Source organism: Scyliorhinus canicula, chromosome 6, assembly GCF_902713615.1.
Source record: "Scyliorhinus canicula chromosome 6, sScyCan1.1, whole genome shotgun sequence".
NCBI lineage: Eukaryota > Metazoa > Chordata > Chondrichthyes > Carcharhiniformes > Scyliorhinidae > Scyliorhinus > Scyliorhinus canicula.
This window is the reverse complement of record NC_052151.1, coordinates 8,868,620-8,889,375: the sequence shown is the minus strand read 5'-3', so window position 1 is coordinate 8,889,375 and position 20,756 is coordinate 8,868,620. Positions and strand designations below refer to the sequence as shown.

General features: G+C 50.8%; 1 protein-coding gene across 1 annotated transcript in view; it reads right to left on the bottom strand.

The window, feature by feature from the left end:
* LOC119966923 (dynein heavy chain 8, axonemal-like) overlaps positions 1 to 20,756 on the bottom strand; it is a 1,786,259-nt gene that overhangs the window by 525,568 nt on the left and 1,239,935 nt on the right. Inside the window, exon 47 of the mRNA XM_038798881.1 lies at positions 279 to 386. Within this exon, the coding sequence (XP_038654809.1) occupies positions 279 to 386 (108 nt within the window). The remainder of the gene's footprint in view (positions 1 to 278; positions 387 to 20,756) is intronic.

Sequence of the window (20,756 nt, the reverse complement as noted above, 5' to 3'; positions counted from 1 at the left end):
CTGTCACGACTCATAGCCTGTCCGCTCCCTCTGGAATTAGAATATAATATTAGGAGAATTTAGGAGAATGAAACTGTTCATGTAAATATCTCCAGCCTGTTGGATTGAACGTTTCTGTTCATTGTCCTGACTGGTGTGCGCATTACAGAGATGGGATTTAATATTCATTCCAAAGATCTTCAGCATTGTCATCTATTTTTCTCTTCATATACCATCGTTTTCAGTGTTAAGCAAGTTACATTTATTTAATTCAAAGGGGGGGGGGGGGGGTTACATACCTGCTTAGTAAGTTGCTCTTCACACAGTTTGTAAAGTACAAAGAATTTCTGAGCCAGCAACACATTATCCATAAATCCGACACTTGCCAGTTTAACCCTTATAATGATCTGAAATAGATTAAATGAATTTCATCAAGAAACAGTGTTTAAACTATATAAATACATCTTCAAACTACATAAAAATATAGATATATTTTGACATAAATAAATAAACAAAATTACTGAACAGCTGTGGTAAAAATTCAGCCTATTATCACTCCTCTTGTAACCTTTCTCCCTTGGCCTACTGTGAGATCCACCATGTCAGGGCCATGCTGGTAAAAACCGCAGGCAGTCTGTTTCTCAGACTAAGTGTTGACACCGATGCAGGATTTGTGGACTTTCACATCAGTAAAACTGGCACCACACCTGGATCAATTCAGCAAGCGTGGAAGGGCTAGCACAGGTGCCACATGGAATACAACTGATTCCAATACATGATTGGCATTCGGGAGGCTGACAAGCTGCAGCTGCATATACACATCCTCCCCACACACACTCATCCCAGCCAACAAGATGGCACTGGTTGTGCTGGAGCGCGCCCATACAGCTTGATGGGTTGGCTGGGGCCAGAGGACACCTAGGGGTCTGCCCTAGGGGACACCAAATGGCCTGTGGCCCTAAGTTCACTGTGGGCACTCAGCAGCTGCATGGCTGCCTTGCCAGCTATGGCAATGGTGTTCTGTGCCCGTCCACCCTGCCCCCACAGTGCACCTCCTGGCCTTCCCCCGCTACTCTCCCCGGCCCTGGCAGAAGACCCCCGGCCAGTGGCACAACATTCAGCAAACTATGGTGGTGATGGACACTTTCCGTAACCCCCCCTCTCCCTCAGCAGCCACGAGGCCGGTTTCACGATTTTTAAAAGCACAGGTGAACCGTGCCATTGGGAACTTGGTCCACCAGAGACAGAGGCCAGAGGCCTGCCCAGCAAACCTCGGCTTCCCACCGGCGAATTCCCGACGGCGTGGAACTAATCACCTATTGCCGGTCGGGATGCTGGTGTGGCAGCTGTGGACTCAGTCCGCGTCCGTCCTGGTCAGGGCACAGGGATATTGCACACCTGGGGGGGTGGGACCTTATAAGCGGCCGGGGGTTAGATCCGCGCGGTTTGATGCTCGGTTGCGTGGCCGATCGGGGGGCCTCATTTTTCCGTCTCGCTCCACAGTCTGAGGCCACCATGGAGCTCGGCGCAGCTGCTGGAGGCCGCCACCGTGCGCATGCGCGGACTCCAAACCGGAAGTGCGGGGGCACATATCTGCAGCTAAAGCTGCAAGATTTACTCTGGGTCCCTGCTAGCCCTCTGCAGGGCATTGAATTAGCTCAACTTGTTTCTCGGAATTTCTGGAGTAAAACTCCACTGTTTTTATGCCGGCGTGGGGACATAGTCTCATTTTGGGAGTATCCAGACCTACATCTTAGAACTTATGTAATATATAGGTATGTAACTTAATTAAACAATGCAGAGAGAGTGTAGTACCCTCCATAACGACACAAAAGAGTAGAACGGTAAAAGAAGGCTTTAATAAGCAGAGAACTAGCGTGATGTCGAGACGGGTGCTTACTGGGTACCGCCTACAGGGCGGCCCCTTATATACGACTCCCTGGTGGGCGGAGCCAGAGTCCCCCAGGGTTTCAAGCCTGGTCTTAAAGGGGCATCACCTACATGATGATAAGGGTACAGTAATCGTTCATCACATTCAACCCCTGTTTAAAAAAAAAGCGCAAAGTCCGTCGGGGGTGAAGTGGAATCACATGTCTAGTCTTTTCAGCGGCCTGATCGTCCTTGTCGACCTCCTCAGCTCAGGCGGTGGTGCGGCGGACACGGACGTCTTTGGTGAGGGTACATAAGGGAGCACGGTGGTCGGAGCTTTGGCCTGGGTCAAGGTAGGGCGTTGGGGCGCAGGGGTGATACATGGGGCTGGGGTAGCAGTGCTGGCACCGGTGTGGAGTGTGGAGGGGGGAGCGCTGGGGGGGGTGCACGGTCGATGAACACCGACGTAGAGGGGCCGGGGGGGGGGGGGGGGGCATCAGTGGGTGCCAGGTCCTGCAGGGAAACCGTGAGAGGGGGTTCTGTATTGGGGGAACCAGCGGGTGCCAGATCCTGGAGGAAAACCGTGTCTTGCCTGCTGGTGGGGTGCTCAATATAGGCGTATCGGGGGGTTCGCATGTAGTACTCGGACCCCCTCAATCAGGGGGTCTGTTTTATGGCTCCTCGCGTGCCTCTGGAGAAGAACAGGTCCCGGAGACGTCAGCCAAGGAGCGATTGTGCTGTCCACAATGCTACCGTGCTGCCCATATACGACTCACTGGTGGGCGGACGCGGAGTCCCGCAGAGTTTCAAGCCATGTCTTAAAGGGGCATAACCTACATGATGATAAGGGGTAACCGTTCATCACAGAGAGAGAGAGGCGAGGCTTCATTAAACAGTGCGGAGAGAGAGACGCGAGGCTTCATTAAACAGTGTGGAGACAGAGTGGCGAGGCTTCATTAAACAGTGCGGAGACAGAGAGGCGAGGCTTCATTAAACAGTGCGGAGAGAGGCAAGGCTTCATTAAACAGTGCGGAGACAGAGAGGCGAGGCTTCATTAAACAGTGCGGAGACAGAGAGGCGAGGCTTCATTAAACAGTGCGGAGACAGAGAGGCGAGGCTTCATTAAACAGTGTGGAGACAGAGTGGCGAGGCTTCATTAAACAGTGCGGAGACAGAGAGGCGAGGCTTCATTAAACAGTGCGGAGACAGAGAGGCGAGGCTTCATTAAACAGTGCGGAGAGAGGCGAGGCTTCATTAAACAGTACGGAGAGAGGCGAGGCTTCATTAAACAGTGCGGAGAGAGGCGAGACTTCATTAAACAGTGCAGTGAGAGAGAGAGACGAGGCTTCATTAAACAGTGCGGAGAGAGGCGAGGCTTCATTAAACAGTGAAGTGAGAGAGAGAGACGAGGCTTCATTAAACAGTGCGGAGACAGAGAGGCGAGGCTTCATTAAACAGTGCGGAGAGAGGCGAGGCTTCATTAAACAGTGCGGAGACAGAGAGGCGAGGCTTCATTAAACAGTGCGGAGACAGAGAGGCGAGGCTTCATTAAACAGTGCGGAGACAGAGAGGCGAGGCTTCATTAAACAGTGCGGAGAGAGGCGAGACTTCATTAAACAGTGCAGTGAGAGAGAGAGACGAGGCTTCATTAAACAGTGCGGAGAGAGGCGAGGCTTCATTAAACAGTGAAGTGAGAGAGAGAGACGAGGCTTCATTAAACAGTGCGGAGACAGAGAGGCGAGGCTTCATTAAACAGTGCGGAGAGAGGCAAGGCTTCATTAAACAGTGCGGAGACAGAGAGGCGAGGCTTCATTAAACAGTGCGGAGACAGAGAGGCGAGGCTTCATTAAACAGTGCGGAGACAGAGGCGAGGCTTCATTAAACAGTGCGGAGACAGAGAGGCGAGGCTTCATTAAACAGAGCGGAGAGAGGCGAGGCTTCATTAAACAGTGCAGAGAAAGAGAGAGAGGCTTCATTAAACAGTGCAGAGAGACAGAGTGGCGAGGCTTCATTAAACAGTGCGGAGACAGAGGCGAGGCTTCATTAAACAGTGCGGAGACAGAGAGGCGAGGCTTCATTAAACAGTGCGGAGAGAGGCGAGGCTTCATTAAACAGTACGGAGAGAGACGAGGCTTCATTAAACAGTGCGGAGAGAGGCGAGACTTCATTAAACAGTGCAGTGAGAGAGAGAGACGAGGCTTCATTAAACAGTGCGGAGAGAGGCGAGACTTCATTAAACAGTGAAGTGAGAGAGACGAGGCTTCATTAAACAGTGCGGAGACAGAGAGGCGAGGCTTCATTAAACAGTGCGGAGAGAGGCGAGGCTTCATTAAACAGTGCGGAGAGAGGCGAGGCTTCATTAAACAGTGCGGAGACAGAGAGGCAAGGCTTCATTAAACAGTGCAGAGAGAGAGAGGCGAGGCTTCATTAAACAGTGCGGAGACAGAGAGACGAGGCTTCACCTGAAGAAGGAGCCGTGCTCCGAAAGCTCGTGTTTGAAACAAACCTGTTGGACTTTAACCTGGTGTTGTAAGACTTCTTACTGTTCATTAAACAGTGCAGTGGGAGAGAGTGAGCCAAGGCTTCATTGAACAGTGTGGAGAGAGAGAGAGGCAAGGCTTCATTAAACAGTGCAGTGAGAGAGATAGGCAAGGCTTCATTAAACAGTGCGGAGACAGAGAGGCGAGGCTTCATTAAACAGTGCGGAGACAGAGAGACGAGGCTTCATTAAACAGTGCGGAGACAGAGAGGCGAGGCTTCATTAAACAGTGCAGAGAGAGAGAGGCGAGGCTTCATTAAACAGTGCGGAGAGAGAGACGCGAGGCTTCATTAAACAGTGCGGAGACAGAGTGGCGAGGCTTCATTAAACAGTGCGGAGACAGAGAGGCGAGGCTTCATTAACAGTGCGGAGGGAGAGAGGCGAGGCTTCATTAAACAGTGCAGAGAGTGAGAGAGAGCCAAGGCTTCATTGAACAGTGTGGAGAGAGAGAGAGGCGAGGCTTCATTAAACAGGGCGGAGATAAATGAAAAATGAAAATCACTTATTGTCACGAGTAGGCTTCAATGAAGTTACTGTGAAAAGCACCTAGTCGCCACATTCCGGCGCCTGTCCGGGGAGGCTGGTACGGGAATCGAACCGTGCTGCTGGCCTGCTTGGTCTGCTTTAAAAGCCAGTGATTTAGCCTGGTGAGCTAAACCAGCTGAGAGAGAGAGGTGAGGCTTCATTAAACAATGCAGTGAGAGAGAGAGGCGAGGCTTCACTAAACATTGCAGAGAGAGAGAGCCAAGGCTTCATTCCACAGTGCGGAGACAGAGAAACGAGGCTTCATTAAACAGTGCGGAGACAGAGAGGCGAGGCTTCATTAAACAGTGCGGAGACAGAGAGACGAGGCTTCATTAAACAGTGCGGAGACAGAGAGGCGAGGCTTCATTAAACAGTGCGGAGACAGAGAGGCGAGACTTCATTAAACAGTATGGAGAGAGAGAGCCAAGGCTTCATTAAACAGTGCGGAGACAGAGAGGCGAGGCTTCATTAAACAGTGCAGTGAGAGAGAGTGAGCCAAGGCTTAATTGAACAGTGTGGAGAGAGAGAGGCAAGGCTTCATTAAACAGTGCAGTGAGAGAGAGAGGCAAGGCTTCATTAAACAGTGCGGAGACAGAGAGGCGAGGCTTCATCAAACAGTGCGGAGACAGAGAGGCGAGGCTTCATTAAACAGAGCGGAGAGAGGCGAGGCTTCATTAAACAGTGCAGAGAAAGAGAGAGAGGCTTCATTAAACAGTGCGGAGACAGAGAGACGAGGCTTCATTAAACAGTGCGCAGACAGAGAGGCGAGGCTTCATTAAACAGTGCGGAGAGAGGCGAGGCTTCATTAAACAGTACGGAGAGAGGCGAGGCTTCATTAAACAGTGCGGTGACAGAGAGGCGAGGCTTCATTAAACAGTGCGCAGACAGAGAGGCGAGGCTTCATTAAACAGTGCGGAGAGAGGCGAGGCTTCATTAAACAGTACGGAGAGAGGCGAGGCTTCATTAAACAGTGCGGAGAGAGGCGAGGCTTCATTAAACAGTGCGGTGACAGAGAGGCGAGGCTTCATTAAACAGTGCGCAGACAGAGAGGCGAGGCTTCATTAAACAGTGCGGAGAGAGGCGAGGCTTCATTAAACAGTACGGAGAGAGGCGAGGCTTCATTAAACAGTGCGGAGAGAGGCGAGATTTCATTAAACAGTGCAGTGAGAGAGAGAGACGAGGCTTCATTAAACAGTGCGGAGAGAGGCGAGGCTTCATTAAACAGTGAAGTGAGAGAGAGAGGCGAGGCTTCATTAAACAGTGCGGAGACAGAGAGGCGAGGCTTCATTAAACAGTGCGGAGACAGAGAGGCGAGGCTTCATTAAACAGTGCGGAGACAGAGAGGCGAGGCTTCATTAAACAGTGCGGAGACAGAGAGGCGAGGCTTCATTAAACAGAGCGGAGAGAGGCGAGGCTTCATTAAACAGTGCAGAGAAAGAGAGAGAGGCTTCATTAAACAGTGCAGAGAGAGAGAGAGGCGAGGCTTCATGAAACAGTGCGGAGAGAGAGACGCGAGGCTTCATTAAACAGTGTGGAGACAGAGTGGCGAGGCTTCATCAAACAGTGCGGAGGCAGAGAGGCGAGGCATCATTAAACAGTGCGCAGACAGAGAGGCGAGGCTTCATTAAACAGTGCGCAGAGAGGCGAGGCTTCATTAAACAGTGCGGAGAGAGGCGAGACTTCATTAAACAGTGCGGAGAGAGGCGAGGCTTCATTAAACAGTACGGAGAGAGGCGAGGCTTCATTAAACAGTGCGGAGAGAGGCGAGACTTCATTAAACAGTGCAGTGAGAGAGAGACGAGTCTTCATTAAACAGTGCGGAGAGAGGCGAGGCTTCATTAAACAGTGAAGTGAGAGAGAGAGACGAGGCTTCATTAAACAGTGCGGAGAGAGGCGAGGCTTCATTAAACAGTGCGGAGACAGAGAGGCGAGGCTTCATTAAACAGTGCGGAGAGAGGCGAGGCTTCATTAAACAGTACGGAGAGAGGCGAGGCTTCATTAAACAGTGCGGAGAGAGGCGAGACTTCATTAAACAGTGCAGTAAGAGAGAGAGACGAGGCTTCATTAAACAGTGCGGAGAGAGGCGAGGCTTCATTAAACAGTGCGGAGACAGAGAGGCGAGGCTTCATTAAACAGTGCGGAGACAGAGAGGCGAGGCTTCATTAAACAGTGCAGAGAAAGAGAGAGAGGCTTCATTTAACAGTGCAGAGAGAGAGAGGCGAGGCTTCATTAAACAGTGCGGAGAGAGAGACGCGAGGCTTCATTAAACAGTGAGGAGACAGAGTGGCGAGGCTTCATTAAACAGTGCGGAGACAGAGAGGCGAGGCTTCATTAAGCAGTGCGGAGGGAGAGAGGCGAGGCTTCATTAAACAGTGCAGAGAGTGAGAGAGACGAGGCTTCATTAAACAGTGCGGAGACAGAGAGGCGAGGCTTCATTAAAAAGTGCAGTGAGAGAGAGAGAGCCAAGGCTTCATTGAACAGTGTGGAGAGAGAGAGAGGCAAGGCTTCATTAAAAAGTGCAGTGAGACAGAGAGGCGAGGCTTCACTAAACAGTGCGGAGAGAGAGAGGCGAGGCTTCATTAAACAGTGCAGAGAGGGAGAGGCGAGAGTTCATTAAACAGCGCGGAGACAGAGAGGCGAGGCTTCATTAAACAGGGCGGAGATAAATGAAAAATGAAAATCACTTATTGTCACGAGTAGGCTTCAATGAAGTTACTGTGAAAAGCACCTAGTCGCCACATTCCGGCGCCTGTCCGGGGAGGCTGGTACGGGAATCGAACCGTGCTGCTGGCCTGCTTGGTCTGCTTTAAAAGCCAGTGATTTAGCCTGGTGAGCTAAACCAGCTGAGAGAGAGGCGAGGCTTCATTAAACAATGCAGTGAGAGAGAGAGGCGAGGCTTCACTAAACATTGCAGAGAGAGAGAGAGCCAAGGCTTCATTCCACAGTGCGGAGACAGAGAGGCGAGGCTTCATTAAACAGTGCGGAGGGAGAGAGGCGAGGCTTCATTAAACAGTGCGGAGACAGAGAGACGAGGCTTCATTAAACAGTGCGGAGACAGAGAGGCGAGGCTTCATTAAACAGTGCGGAGACAGAGAGGTGAGGCTTCATTAAACAGTGCGGAGACAGAGAGGCGAGGCTTCATTAAACAGTATGGAGAGAGAGAGCCAAGGCTTCATTAAACAGTGCGCAGACAGAGAGGCGAGGCTTCATTAAACAGTGCAGTGAGAGAGAGTGAGCCAAGGCTTAATTGAACAGTGTGGAGAGAGAGAGGCAAGGCTTCATTAAACAGTGCAGTGAGAGAGAGAGGCGAGGCTTCATTAAACAGTGCAGTGAGAGAGAGAGGCAAGGCTTCATTAAACAGTGCGGAGACAGAGAGGCGAGGCTTCATTAAACAGTGCGGAGACAGAGGCGAGGCTTCATTAAACAGTGCGGAGACAGAGAGGCGAGGCTTCATCAAACAGTGCGGAGACAGAGAGGCGAGGCTTCATTAAACAGAGCGGAGAGAGGCGAGGCTTCATTAAACAGGATGTGGAGATGCCGGCGTTGGACTGGGGTGAGCACAGTAAGAAGTCTTACAACACCAGGTTAAAGTCCAACAGGTTTGTTTCAAACACGAGCTTTCGGAGCACGGCTCCTTCACCTGAAGAAGGAGCCGTGCTCCGAAAGCTCGTGTTTGAAACAAACCTGTTGGACTTTAACCTGGTGTTGTAAGACTTCTTACTGTGTTCATTAAACAGTGCAGAGAAAGAGAGAGAGGCTTCATTAAACAGTGCGGAGACAGAGTGGCGAGGCTTCATTAAGCAGTGCGGTGACAGAGAGGCGAGGCTTCATTAAACAGTGCGCAGACAGAGAGGCGAGGCTTCATTAAACAGTGCGGAGAGAGGCGAGGCTTCATTAAACAGTACGGAGAGAGGCGAGGCTTCATTAAACAGTGCGGAGAGAGGCGAGATTTCATTAAACAGTGCAGTGAGAGAGAGAGACGAGGCTTCATTAAACAGTGCGGAGAGAGGCGAGGCTTCATTAAACAGTGAAGTGAGAGAGAGAGGCGAGGCTTCATTAAACAGTGCGGAGACAGAGAGGCGAGGCTTCATTAAACAGTGCGGAGACAGAGAGGCGAGGCTTCATTAAACAGTGCGGAGACAGAGAGGCGAGGCTTCATTAAACAGTGCGGAGACAGAGAGGCGAGGCTTCATTAAACAGTGCGGAGACAGAGAGGCGAGGCTTCATTAAACAGAGCGGAGAGAGGCGAGGCTTCATTAAACAGTGCAGAGAAAGAGAGAGAGGCTTCATTAAACAGTGCAGAGAGAGAGAGGCGAGGCTTCATTAAACAGTGCGGAGAGAGAGACGCGAGGCTTCATTAAACAGTGTGGAGACAGAGTGGCGAGGCTTCATCAAACAGTGCGCAGACAGAGAGGCGAGGCTTCATTAAACAGTGCGGAGAGAGAGGCGAGGCTTCATTAAACAGTACGGAGAGAGGCGAGGCTTCATTAAACAGTGCGGAGAGAGGCGAGACTTCATTAAACAGTGCAGTGAGAGAGAGACGAGTCTTCATTAAACTAATGCGGAGAGAGAGGCGAGGCTTCATTAAACAGTGAGGAGAGAGAGAGGCGAGGCTTCATTAAACAGTGCGGAGAGAGAGAGGCGAGGCTTCATTAAACAGTGCGGAGACAGAGAGGCGAGGCTTCATTAAACAGTGCAGAGAGAGAGAGGCGAGGCTTCATTAAACAGTGCGGAGACAAAGAGGCGAGGCTTCATTAAACAGTGCGGAGACAGAGAGGCGAGGCTTCATTAAACAGTGCGGAGAGAGAGAGGCGAGACTTCATTAAACAGTGCAGTGAGAGAGAGAGACGAGGCTTCATTAAACAGTGCGGAGAGAGGCGAGGCTTCATTAAACAGTGAAGTGAGAGAGAGAGACGAGGCTTCATTAAACAGTGCGGAGACAGAGAGGCGAGGCTTCATTAAACAGTGCAGAGAAAGAGAGAGAGGCTTCATTAAACAGTGCGGAGACAGAGAGGCGAGGCTTCATTAAACAGTGCGGAGACAGAGGCGAGGTTTCATTAAACAGTGCGGAGACAGAGAGGCGAGGCTTCATTAAACAGTGCAGAGAAAGAGAGAGAGGCTTAATTAAACAGTGCAGAGAGAGAGAGGCGAGGCTTCATTAAACAGTGCGGAGAGAGAGACGCGAGGCTTCATTAAACAGTGCGGAGACAGAGTGGCGAGGCTTCATTAAACAGTGCGGAGACAGAGAGGCGAGGCTTCATTAAACAGTGCGGAGGGAGAGAGGCGAGGCTTCATTAAACAGTGCAGAGAGTGAGAGAGACGAGGCTTCATTAAACAGTGCGGAGACAGAGAGGCGAGGCTTCATTAAAAAGTGCAGTGAGAGAGAGAGAGCCAAGGCTTCATTGAACAGTGTGGAGAGAGAGAGAGGCAAGGCTTCATTAAACAGTGCGGAGAGAGAGGCGAGGCTTCATTAAACAGTGCAGAGAGGGAGAGGCGAGAGTTCATTAAACAGCGCGTAGACAGAGAGGCGAGGCTTCATTAAACAGGGCGGAGACAAATGAAAAATGAAAATCACTTATTGTCACGAGTAGGCTTCAATGAAGTTACTGTGAAAAGCACCTAGTCGCCACATTCCGGCGCCTGTCCGGGGAGGCTGGTACGGGAATCGAACCGTGCTGCTGGCCTGCTTGGTCTGCTTTAAAAGCCAGTGATTTAGCCTGGTGAGCTAAACCAGCTGAGAGAGAGGTGAGGCTTCATTAAACAATGCAGTGAGAGAGAGAGGCGAGGCTTCACTAAACATTGCAGAGAGAGAGAGAGCCAAGGCTTCATTCCACAGTGCGGAGACAGAGAGGCGAGGCTTCATTAAACAGTGCGGAGGGAGAGAGGCGAGGCTTCATTAAACAGAGCAGAGAGTGAGAGAGACGAAGCTTCATTAAACAGTGCGGAGACAGAGAGACGAGGCTTCATTAAACAGTGCGGAGACAGAGAGGCGAGGCTTCATTAAACAGTGCGGAGACAGAGAGGTGAGGCTTCATTAAACAGTGCGGAGACAGAGAGGCGAGGCTTCATTAAACAGTATGGAGAGAGAGAGCCAAGGCTTCATTAAACAGTGCGGAGACAGAGAGGCGAGGCTTCATTAAACAGTGCAGTGAGAGAGAGTGAGCCAAGGCTCAATTGAACAGTGTGGAGAGAGAGAGGCAAGGCTTCATTAAACAGTGCAGTGAGAGAGAGAGGCAAGGCTTCATTAAACAGTGCGGAGACAGAGAGGCGAGGCTTCATCAAACAGTGCGGAGACAGAGAGGCGAGGCTTCATTAAACAGAGCGGAGAGAGGCGAGGCTTCATTAAACAGTGCAGAGAAAGAGAGAGGCTTCATTAAACAGTGCGGAGACAGAGTGGCGAGGCTTCATTAAACAGTGCGGTGACAGAGAGGCGAGGCTTCATTAAACAGTGCGCAGACAGAGAGGCGAGGCTTCATTAAACAGTGCGGAGAGAGGCGAGGCTTCACTAAACAGTGAAGTGAGAGAGAGAGACGAGGCTTCATTAAACAGTGCGGAGACAGAGAGGCGAGGCTTCATTAAACAGTGCGGAGAGAGGCAAGGCTTCATTAAACAGTGCGGAGACAGAGAGGCGAGGCTTCATTAAACAGTGCGGAGACAGAGAGGCGAGGCTTCATTAAACAGTGCGGAGACAGAGAGGCGAGGCTTCATTAAACAGTGCGGAGACAGAGAGGCGAGGCTTCATTAAACAGAGCGGAGAGAGGCGAGGCTTCATTAAACAGTGCAGAGAAAGAGAGAGAGGCTTCATTAAACAGTGCAGAGAGAGAGAGAGGCGAGGCTTCATCAAACAGTGCGGAGACAGAGTGGCGAGGCTTCATTAAACAGTGCGGTGACAGAGAGGCGAGGCTTCATTAAACAGTGCGCAGAGAGGCGAGGCTTCATTAAACAGTACGGAGAGAGGCGAGGCTTCATTAAACAGTGCGGAGAGAGGCGAGACTTCATTAAACAGTGCAGTGAGAGAGAGACGAGTCTTCATTAAACAGTGCGGAGAGAGGCGAGGCTTCATTAAACAGTGAAGTGAGAGAGAGAGACGAGGCTTCATTAAACAGTGCGGAGAGAGGCGAGGCTTCATTAAACAGTGCGGAGAGAGGCGAGACTTCATTAAACAGTGCAGTGAGAGAGAGAGACGAGGCTTCATTAAACAGTGCGGAGAGAGGCGAGGCTTCATTAAACAGTGAAGTGAGAGAGAGAGACGAGGCTTCATTAAACAGTGCGGAGACAGAGAGGCGAGGCTTCATTAAACAGTGCGGAGACAGAGAGGCGAGGCTTCATTAAACAGTGCAGAGAGAGAGAGGCGAGGCTTCATTAAACAGTGCGGAGAGAGAGACGCGAGGCTTCATTAAACAGTGCGGAGACAGAGTGGCGAGGCTTCATTAAACAGTGCGGAGACAGAGAGGCGAGGCTTCATTAAACAGTGCGGAGGGAGAGAGGCGAGGCTTCATTAAACAGTGCAGAGAGTGAGAGAGACGAGGCTTCATTAAACAGTGCGGAGACAGAGAGGCGAGGCTTCATTAAAAAGTGCAGTGAGAGAGAGAGAGCCAAGGCTTCATTGAACAGTGTGGAGAGAGAGAGAGGCAAGGCTTCATTAAACAGTGCAGTGAGACAGAGAGGCGAGGCTTCACTAAACAGTGCGGAGAGAGAGAGGCGAGGCTTCATTAAACAGTGCAGAGAGGGAGAGGCGAGAGTTCATTAAACAGCGCGGAGACAGAGAGGCGAGGCTTCATTAAACAGGGCGGAGATAAATGAAAAATGAAAATCACTTATTGTCACGAGTAGGCTTCAATGAAGTTACTGTGAAAAGCACCTAGTCGCCACATTCCGGCGCCTGTCCGGGGAGGCTGGTACGGGAATCGAACCGTGCTGCTGGCCTGCTTGGTCTGCTTTAAAAGCCAGTGATTTAGCCTGGTGAGCTAAACCAACTGAGAGAGAGAGGCGAGGCTTCATTAAACAATGCAGTGAGAGAGAGAGGCGAGGCTTCACTAAACATTGCAGAGAGAGAGAGACGAGGCTTCATTAAACAGTGCGGAGACAGAGAGGCGAGGCTTCATTAAACAGTGCGGAGACAGAGAGGTGAGGCTTCATTAAACAGTGCGGAGACAGAGAGGCGAGGCTTCATTAAACAGTATGGAGAGAGAGAGCCAAGGCTTCATTAAACAGTGCGGAGACAGAGAGGCGAGGCTTCATTAAACAGTGCGGAGGGAGAGAGGCGAGGCTTCATTAAACAGTGCGGAGACAGAGAGACGAGGCTTCATTAAACAGTGCGGAGACAGAGAGGCGAGGCTTCATTAAACAGTGCGGAGACAGAGAGGTGAGGCTTCATTAAACAGTGCGGAGACAGAGAGGCGAGGCTTCAATAAACAGTATGGAGAGAGAGAGCCAAGGCTTCATTAAACAGTGCGGAGACAGAGAGGCGAGGCTTCATTAAACAGTGCAGTGAGAGAGAGTGAGCCAAGGCTTAATTGAACAGTGTGGAGAGAGAGAGGCAAGGCTTCATTAAACAGTGCAGTGAGAGAGAGAGGCAAGGCTTCATTAAACAGTGCGGAGACAGAGAGGCGAGGCTTCATCAAACAGTGCGGAGACAGAGAGGCGAGGCTTCATTAAACAGAGCGGAGAGAGGCGAGGCTTCATTAAACAGTGCAGAGAAAGAGAGAGAGGCTTCATTAAACAGTGCGGAGACAGAGTGGCGAGGCTTCATTAAACAGTGCGCAGACAGAGAGGCGAGGCTTCATTAAACAGTGCGGAGAGAGGCGAGGCTTCATTAAACAGTACGGAGAGAGGCGAGGCTTCATTAAACAGTGCGGAGAGAGGCGAGATTTCATTAAACAGTGCAGTGAGAGAGAGAGACGAGGCTTCATTAAACAGTGCGGAGAGAGGCGAGGCTTCATTAAACAGTGAAGTGAGAGAGAGAGGCGAGGCTTCATTAAACAGTGCGGAGACAGAGAGGCGAGGCTTCATTAAACAGTGCGGAGACAGAGAGGCGAGGCTTCATTAAACAGTGCGGAGACAGAGAGGCGAGGCTTCATTAAACAGTGCGGAGACAGAGAGGCGAGGCTTCATTAAACAGTGCGGAGACAGAGAGGCGAGGCTTCATTAAACAGAGCGGAGAGAGGCGAGGCTTCATTAAACAGTGCAGAGAAAGAGAGAGAGGCTTCATTAAACAGTGCAGAGAGAGAGAGAGGCGAGGCTTCATTAAACAGTGCGGAGAGAGAGACGCGAGGCTTCATTAAACAGTGTGGAGACAGAGTGGCGAGGCTTCATTAAACAGTGCGGAGAGAGAGAGGCGAGGCTTCATTAAACAGTGCAGAGAAAGAGAGAGAGGCTTCATTAAACAGTGCAGAGAGAGAGAGGCGAGGCTTCATTAAACAGTGCGGAGACAGAGAGGCGAGGCTTCATTAAACAGTGCAGAGAGAGAGAGGCGAGGCTTCATTAAACAGTGCAGAGAGTGAGAGAGACGAGGCTTCATTAAACAGTGCGGAGACAGAGAGACGAGGCTTCATTAAACAGTGCGGAGACAGAGAGGCGAGGCTTCATTAAACAGTGCGGAGACAGAGGGCGAGGCTTCATTAAACAGTATGGAGAGAGAGAGAGCCAAGGCTTCATTAAACAGTGCGGAGACAGAGAGGCGAGGCTTCATTAAACAGTGCAGCGAGAGAGAGTGAGCCAAGGCTTAATTGAACAGTGTGGAGAGAGTGAGAGGCAAGGCTTCATTAAACAGTGCAGTGAGAGAGAGAGGCAAGGCTTCATTAAACAGAGCGGAGAGAGGCGAGGCTTCATTAAACAGTGAAGTGAGAGAGAGAGACGAGGCTTCATTAAACAGTGCGGAGACAGAGAGGCGAGGCTTCATTAAACAGTGCGGAGACAGAGAGGCGAGGCTTCATTAAACAGTGCGGAGACAGAGAGGCGAGGTTTCATTAAACAGTGCGGAGACAGAGAGGCGAGGCTTCATTAAACAGTGCGGAGACAGAGAGGCGAGGCTTCATTAAACAGTGCAGAGAAAGAGAGAGAGGCTTCATTAAACAGTGCAGAGAGAGAGAGGCGAGGCTTCATTAAACAGTGCGGAGAGAGAGACGCGAGGCTTCATTAAACAGTGCGGAGACAGAGTGGCGAGGCTTCATTAAACAGTGCGGAGGGAGAGAGGCGAGGCTTCATTAAACAGTGCGGAGGGAGAGAGGCGAGGCTTCATTAAACAGTGCAGAGAGTGAGAGAGACGATGCTTCATTAAACAGTGCGGAGACAGAGAGGCGAGGCTTCATTAAAAAGTGCAGTGAGAGAGAGAGAGCCAAGGCTTCATTGAACAGTGTGGAGAGAGAGAGAGGCAAGCCTTCATTAAACAGTGCAGTGAGACAGAGAGGCGAGGCTTCACTAAACAGTGCGGAGAGAGAGAGGCGAGGCTTCATTAAACAGTGCAGAGAGGGAGAGGCGAGAGTTCATTAAACAGCGCGTAGACAGAGAGGCGAGGCTTCATTAAACAGGGCGGAGACAAATGAAAAATGAAAATCACTTATTGTCACGAGTAGGCTTCGATTAAGTTACTGTGAAAAGCACCTAGTCGCCACATTCCGGCGCCTGTCCGGGGAGGCTGGTACGGGAATCGAACCGTGCTGCTGGCCTTCTTGGTCTGCTTTAAAAGCCAGTGATTTAGCCTGGTGAGCTAAACCAGCTGAGAGAGAGAGGTGAGGCTTCATTAAACAATGCAGTGAGAGAGAGAGGCGAGGCTTCACTAAACATTGCAGAGAGAGAGAGAGCCAAGGCTTCATTCCACAGTGCGGAGACAGAGAGGCGAGGCTTCATTAAACAGTGCGGAGGGAGAGAGGCGAGGCTTCATTAAACAGAGCAGAGAGTGAGAGAGACGAAGCTTCATTAAACAGTGCGGAGACAGAGAGACGAGGCTTCATTAAACAGTGCGGAGACAGAGAGGCGAGGCTTCATTAAACAGTGCGGAGACAGAGAGGTGAGGCTTCATTAAACAGTGCGGAGACAGAGAGGCGAGGCTTCATTAAACAGTATGGAGAGAGAGAGTCAAGGCTTCATTAAACAGTGCGGAGACAGAGAGGCGAGGCTTCATTAAACAGTGCAGTGAGAGAGAGTGAGCCAAGGCTTAATTGAACAGTGTGGAGAGAGAGAGGCAAGGCTTCATTAAACAGTGCAGTGAGAGAGAGAGGCAAGGCTTCATTAAACAGTGCGGAGACAGAGAGGCGAGGCTTCATCAAACAGTGCGGAGACAGAGAGGCGAGGCTTCATTAAACAGAGCGGAGAGAGGCGAGGCTTCATTAAACAGTGCAGAGAAAGAGAGAGAGGCTTCATTAAACAGTGCGGAGACAGAGTGGCGAGGCTTCATTAAACAGTGCGGTGACAGAGAGGCGAGGCTTCATTAAACAGTGCGCAGACAGAGAGGCGAGGCTTCATTAAACAGTGCGGAGAGAGGTGAGGCTTCATTAAACAGTACGGAGAGAGGCGAGGCTTCATTAAACAGTGCGGAGAGAGGCGAGATTTCATTAAACAGTGCAGTGAGAGAGAGAGACGAGGCTTCATTAAACACTGCGGAGAGAGGCGAGGCTTCATTAAACAGTGAAGTGAGAGAGAGAGGCGAGGCTTCATTAAACAGTGCGGAGACAGAGAGGCGAGGCTTCATTTAGCAGTGCGGAGACAGAGAGGCGAGGCTTCATTAAACAGTGCGGAGACAGAGAGGCGAGGCTTCATTAAACAGTGCGGAGACAGAGAGGCGAGGCTTCATTAAACAGTGCGGAGACAGAGAGGCGAGGCTTCATTAAACAGAGCGGAGAGAGGCGAGGCTTCATTAAACAGTGCAGAGAAAGAGAGAGAGGCTTCATTAAACAGTGCAGAGAGAGAGAGAGGCGAGGCTTCATGAAACAGTGCGGAGAGAGAGACGCGAGGCTTCATTAAACAGTGTGGAGGCAGAGTGGCGAGGCTTCATTAAACAGTGCGCAGACAGAGAGGCGAGGCTTCATTAAACAGTGCGCAGAGAGGCGAGGCTTCATTAAACAGTACGGAGAGAGGCGAGGCTTCATTAAACAGTGCGGAGAGAGGCGAGACTTCATTAAACAGTGCAGTGAGAGAGAGACGAGTCTTCATTAAACAGTGCGGAGAGAGGCGAGGCTTCATTAAACAGTGAAGTGAGAGAGAGAGACGAGGCTTCATTAAACAGTGCGGAGAGAGGCGAGGCTTCATTAAACAGTGCGGAGACAGAGAGGCGAGGCTTCATTAAACAGTGCGGAGACAGAGAGGCGAGGCTTCATTAAACAGTGCGGAGAGAGGCGAGGCTTCATTAAACAGTACGGAGAGAGGCGAGGCTTCATTAAACAGTGCGGAGAGAGGCGAGACTTCATTAAACAGTGCAGTGAGAGAGAGAGACGAGGCTTCATTAAACAGTGCGGAGAGAGGCGAGGCTTCATTAAACAGTGAAGTGAGAGAGAGAGACGAGGCTTCATTAAACAGTGCGGAGACAGAGAGGCGAGGCTTCATTAAACAGTGCGGAGACAGAGAGGCGAGGCTTCATTAAACAGTGCGGAGACAGAGAGGCGAGGCTTCATTAAACAGTGCGGAGACAGAGAGGCGAGGCTTCATTAAACAGTGCGGAGACAGAGAGGATAGGCTTCATTAAACAGTGCAGAGAAAGAGAGAGAGGCTTCATTAAACAGTGCAGAGAGAGAGAGGCGAGGCTTCATTAAACAGTGCGGAGAGAGAGACGCGAGGCTTCATTAAACAGTGCGGAGACAGAGTGGCGAGGCTTCATTAAACAGTGCGGAGACAGAGAGGCGAGGCTTCATTAAACAGTGCGGAGAGAGGCGAGGCTTCATTAAACAGTGCAGAGAGTGAGAGAGACGAGGCTTCATTAAACAGTGCGGAGACAGAGAGACGAGGCTTCATTAAACAGTGCGGAGACAGAGAGGCGAGGCTTCATTAAACAGTGCAGAGAGTGAGAGAGACGAGGCTTCATTAAACAGTGCGGAGACAGAGAGGCGAGGCTTCATTAAACAGTGCGGAGACAGAGAGCCGAGGCTTCATTAAACAGTGCGGAGACAGAGAGGCGAGGCTTCATTAAACAGTGCAGTGAGAGAGAGTGAGCCAAGGCTTAATTGAACAGTGTGGAGAGAGAGAGGCAAGGCTTCATTAAACAGTGCAGTGAGAGAGAGAGGCGAGGCTTCATTAAACAGTGCGGAGACAGAGAGGCGAGGCTTCATTAAACAGTGCGGAGACAGAGGGGCGAGGCTTCATTAAACAGAGCGGAGAGAGGCGAGGCTTCATTAAACAGTGCGGTGACAGAGAGGCGAGGCTTCATTAAACAGTGCGCAGACAGATGCGAGGCTTCATTAAACAGTACGGAGAGAGGCGAGGCTTCATTAAACAGTGCGGAGACAGAGAGGCGAGGCTTCATTAAACAGAGCGGAGAGAGGCGAGGCTTCATTAAACAGTGCAGAGAAAGAGAGAGAGGCTTCATTAAACAGTGCAGAGAGAGAGAGGCGAGGCTTCATTAAACAGTGCGGAGAGAGAGACGCGAGGCTTCATTAAACAGTGCGGAGACAGTATCGAGGCTTCATTAAACAGTGCGGAGACAGAGAGACGAGGCTTCATTAAACAGTGCGGAGACAGAGAGGCGAGGCTTCATTAAACAGTGCGGAGACAGAGAGGTGAGGCTTCATTAAACAGTGCGGAGACAGAGAGGCGAGGCTTCATTAAACAGTATGGAGAGAGAGAGCCAAGGCTTCATTAAACAGTGCGGAGACAGAGAGGCGAGGCTTCATTAAACAGTGCAGCGAGAGAGAGTGAGCCAAGGCTTAATTGAACAGTGTGGAGAGAGAGAGAGGCAAGGCTTCATTAAACAGTGCAGTGAGAGAGAGAGGCAAGGCTTCATTAAACAGTGCGGAGACAGAGAGGCGAGGCTTCATTAAACAGAGCGGAGAGAGGCGAGGCTTCATTAAACAGTGCGGAGACAGAGACCCGAGGCTTCATTAAACAGAGCGGAGAGAGGCGAGGCTTCATTAAACAGTGCAGAGAAAGAGAGAGAGGCTTCATTAAACAGTGCGGTGACAGAGAGGCGAGGCTTCATTAAACAGTGCGCAGACAGAGAGGCGAGGCTTCATTAAACAGTGCGGAGAGAGGCGAGGCTTCATTAAACAGTACGGAGAGAGGCGAGGCTTCATTAAACAGTGCGGAGAGAGGCGAGATTTCAATTAAACAGTGCAGTGAGAGAGAGAGACGAGGCTTCATTAAACAGTGCGGAGAGAGGCGAGGCTTCATTAAACAGTGAAGTGAGAGAGAGAGGCGAGGCTTCATTAAACAGTGCGGAGACAGAGAGGCGAGGCTTCATTAAACAGTGCGGAGACAGAGAGGCGAGGCTTCATTAAACAGTGCGGAGAAAGAGAGGCGAGGCTTCATTAAACAGTGCGGAGACAGAGAGGCGAGGCTTCATTAAACAGTGCGGAGACAGAGAGGCGAGGCTTCATTAAACAGAGCGGAGAGAGGCGAGGCTTCATTAAACAGTGCAGAGAAAGAGAGAGAGGCTTCATTAAACAGTGCAGAGAGAGAGAGAGGCGAGGCTTCATGAAACAGTGCGGAGAGAGAGACGCGAGGCTTCATTAAACAGTGTGGAGACAGAGTGGCGAGGCTTCATTAAACAGTGCGGAGAGAGGCGAGGCTTCATTAAACAGTGCAGAGAAAGAGAGAGAGGCTTCATTAAACAGTGCAGAGAGAGAGAGGCGAGGCTTCATTAAACAGTGCGGAGACAGAGAGGCGAGGCTTCATTAAACAGTGCAGAGGGAGAGAGGCGAGGCTTCATTAAACAGAGCAGAGAGTGAGAGAGACGAGGCTTCATTAAACAGTGCGGAGACAGAGAGACGAGGCTTCATTAAACAGTGCGGAGACAGAGAGGCGAGGCTTCATTAAACAGTGCGGAGACAGAGAGGCGAGGCTTCATTAAACAGTATGGAGAGAGAGAGAGCCAAGGCTTCATTAAACAGTGCGGAGACAGAGAGGCGAGGCTTCATTAAACAGTGCAGCGAGAGAGAGTGAGCCAAGGCTTAATTGAACAGTGTGGAGAGAGAGAGAGGCAAGGCTTCATTAAACAGTGCAGTGAGAGAGAGAGGCAAGGCTTCATTAAACAGAGCGGAGAGAGGCGAGGCTTCATTAAACAGTGCGGAGACAGAGACGCGAGGCTTCATTAAACAGAGCGGAGAGAGGCGAGGCTTCATTAAACAGTGCAGAGCAAGAGAGAGAGGCTTCATTAAACAGTGCGGAGACAGAGTGGCGAGGCTTCATTAAACAGTGCGCAGACAGAGAGGCGAGGCTTCATTAAACAGTGCGGAGAGAGAGGCGAGGCTTCATTAAACAGTACGGAGAGAGGCGAGGCTTCATTAAACAGTGCGGAGAGAGGCGAGATTTCATTAAACAGTGCAGTGAGAGAGAGAGACGAGGCTTCATTAAACAGTGCGGAGAGAGGCGAGGCTTCATTAAACAGTGAAGTGAGAGAGAGAGGCGAGGCTTCATTAAACAGTGCGGAGACAGAGAGGCGAGGCTTCATTAAACAGTGCGGAGACAGAGAGGCGAGGCTTCATTAAACAGAGCGGAGAGAGGCGAGGCTTCATTAAACAGTGCAGAGAAAGAGAGAGAGGCTTCATTAAACAGTGCAGAGAGAGAGAGAGGCGAGGCTTCATGAAACAGTGCGGAGACAGAGAGGCGAGGCTTCATTAAACAGTGCGGAGGCAGAGAGGCGAGGCTTCATTAAACAGTGCGGAGACAGAGAGGCGAGGCTTCATTAAACAGTGCGGAG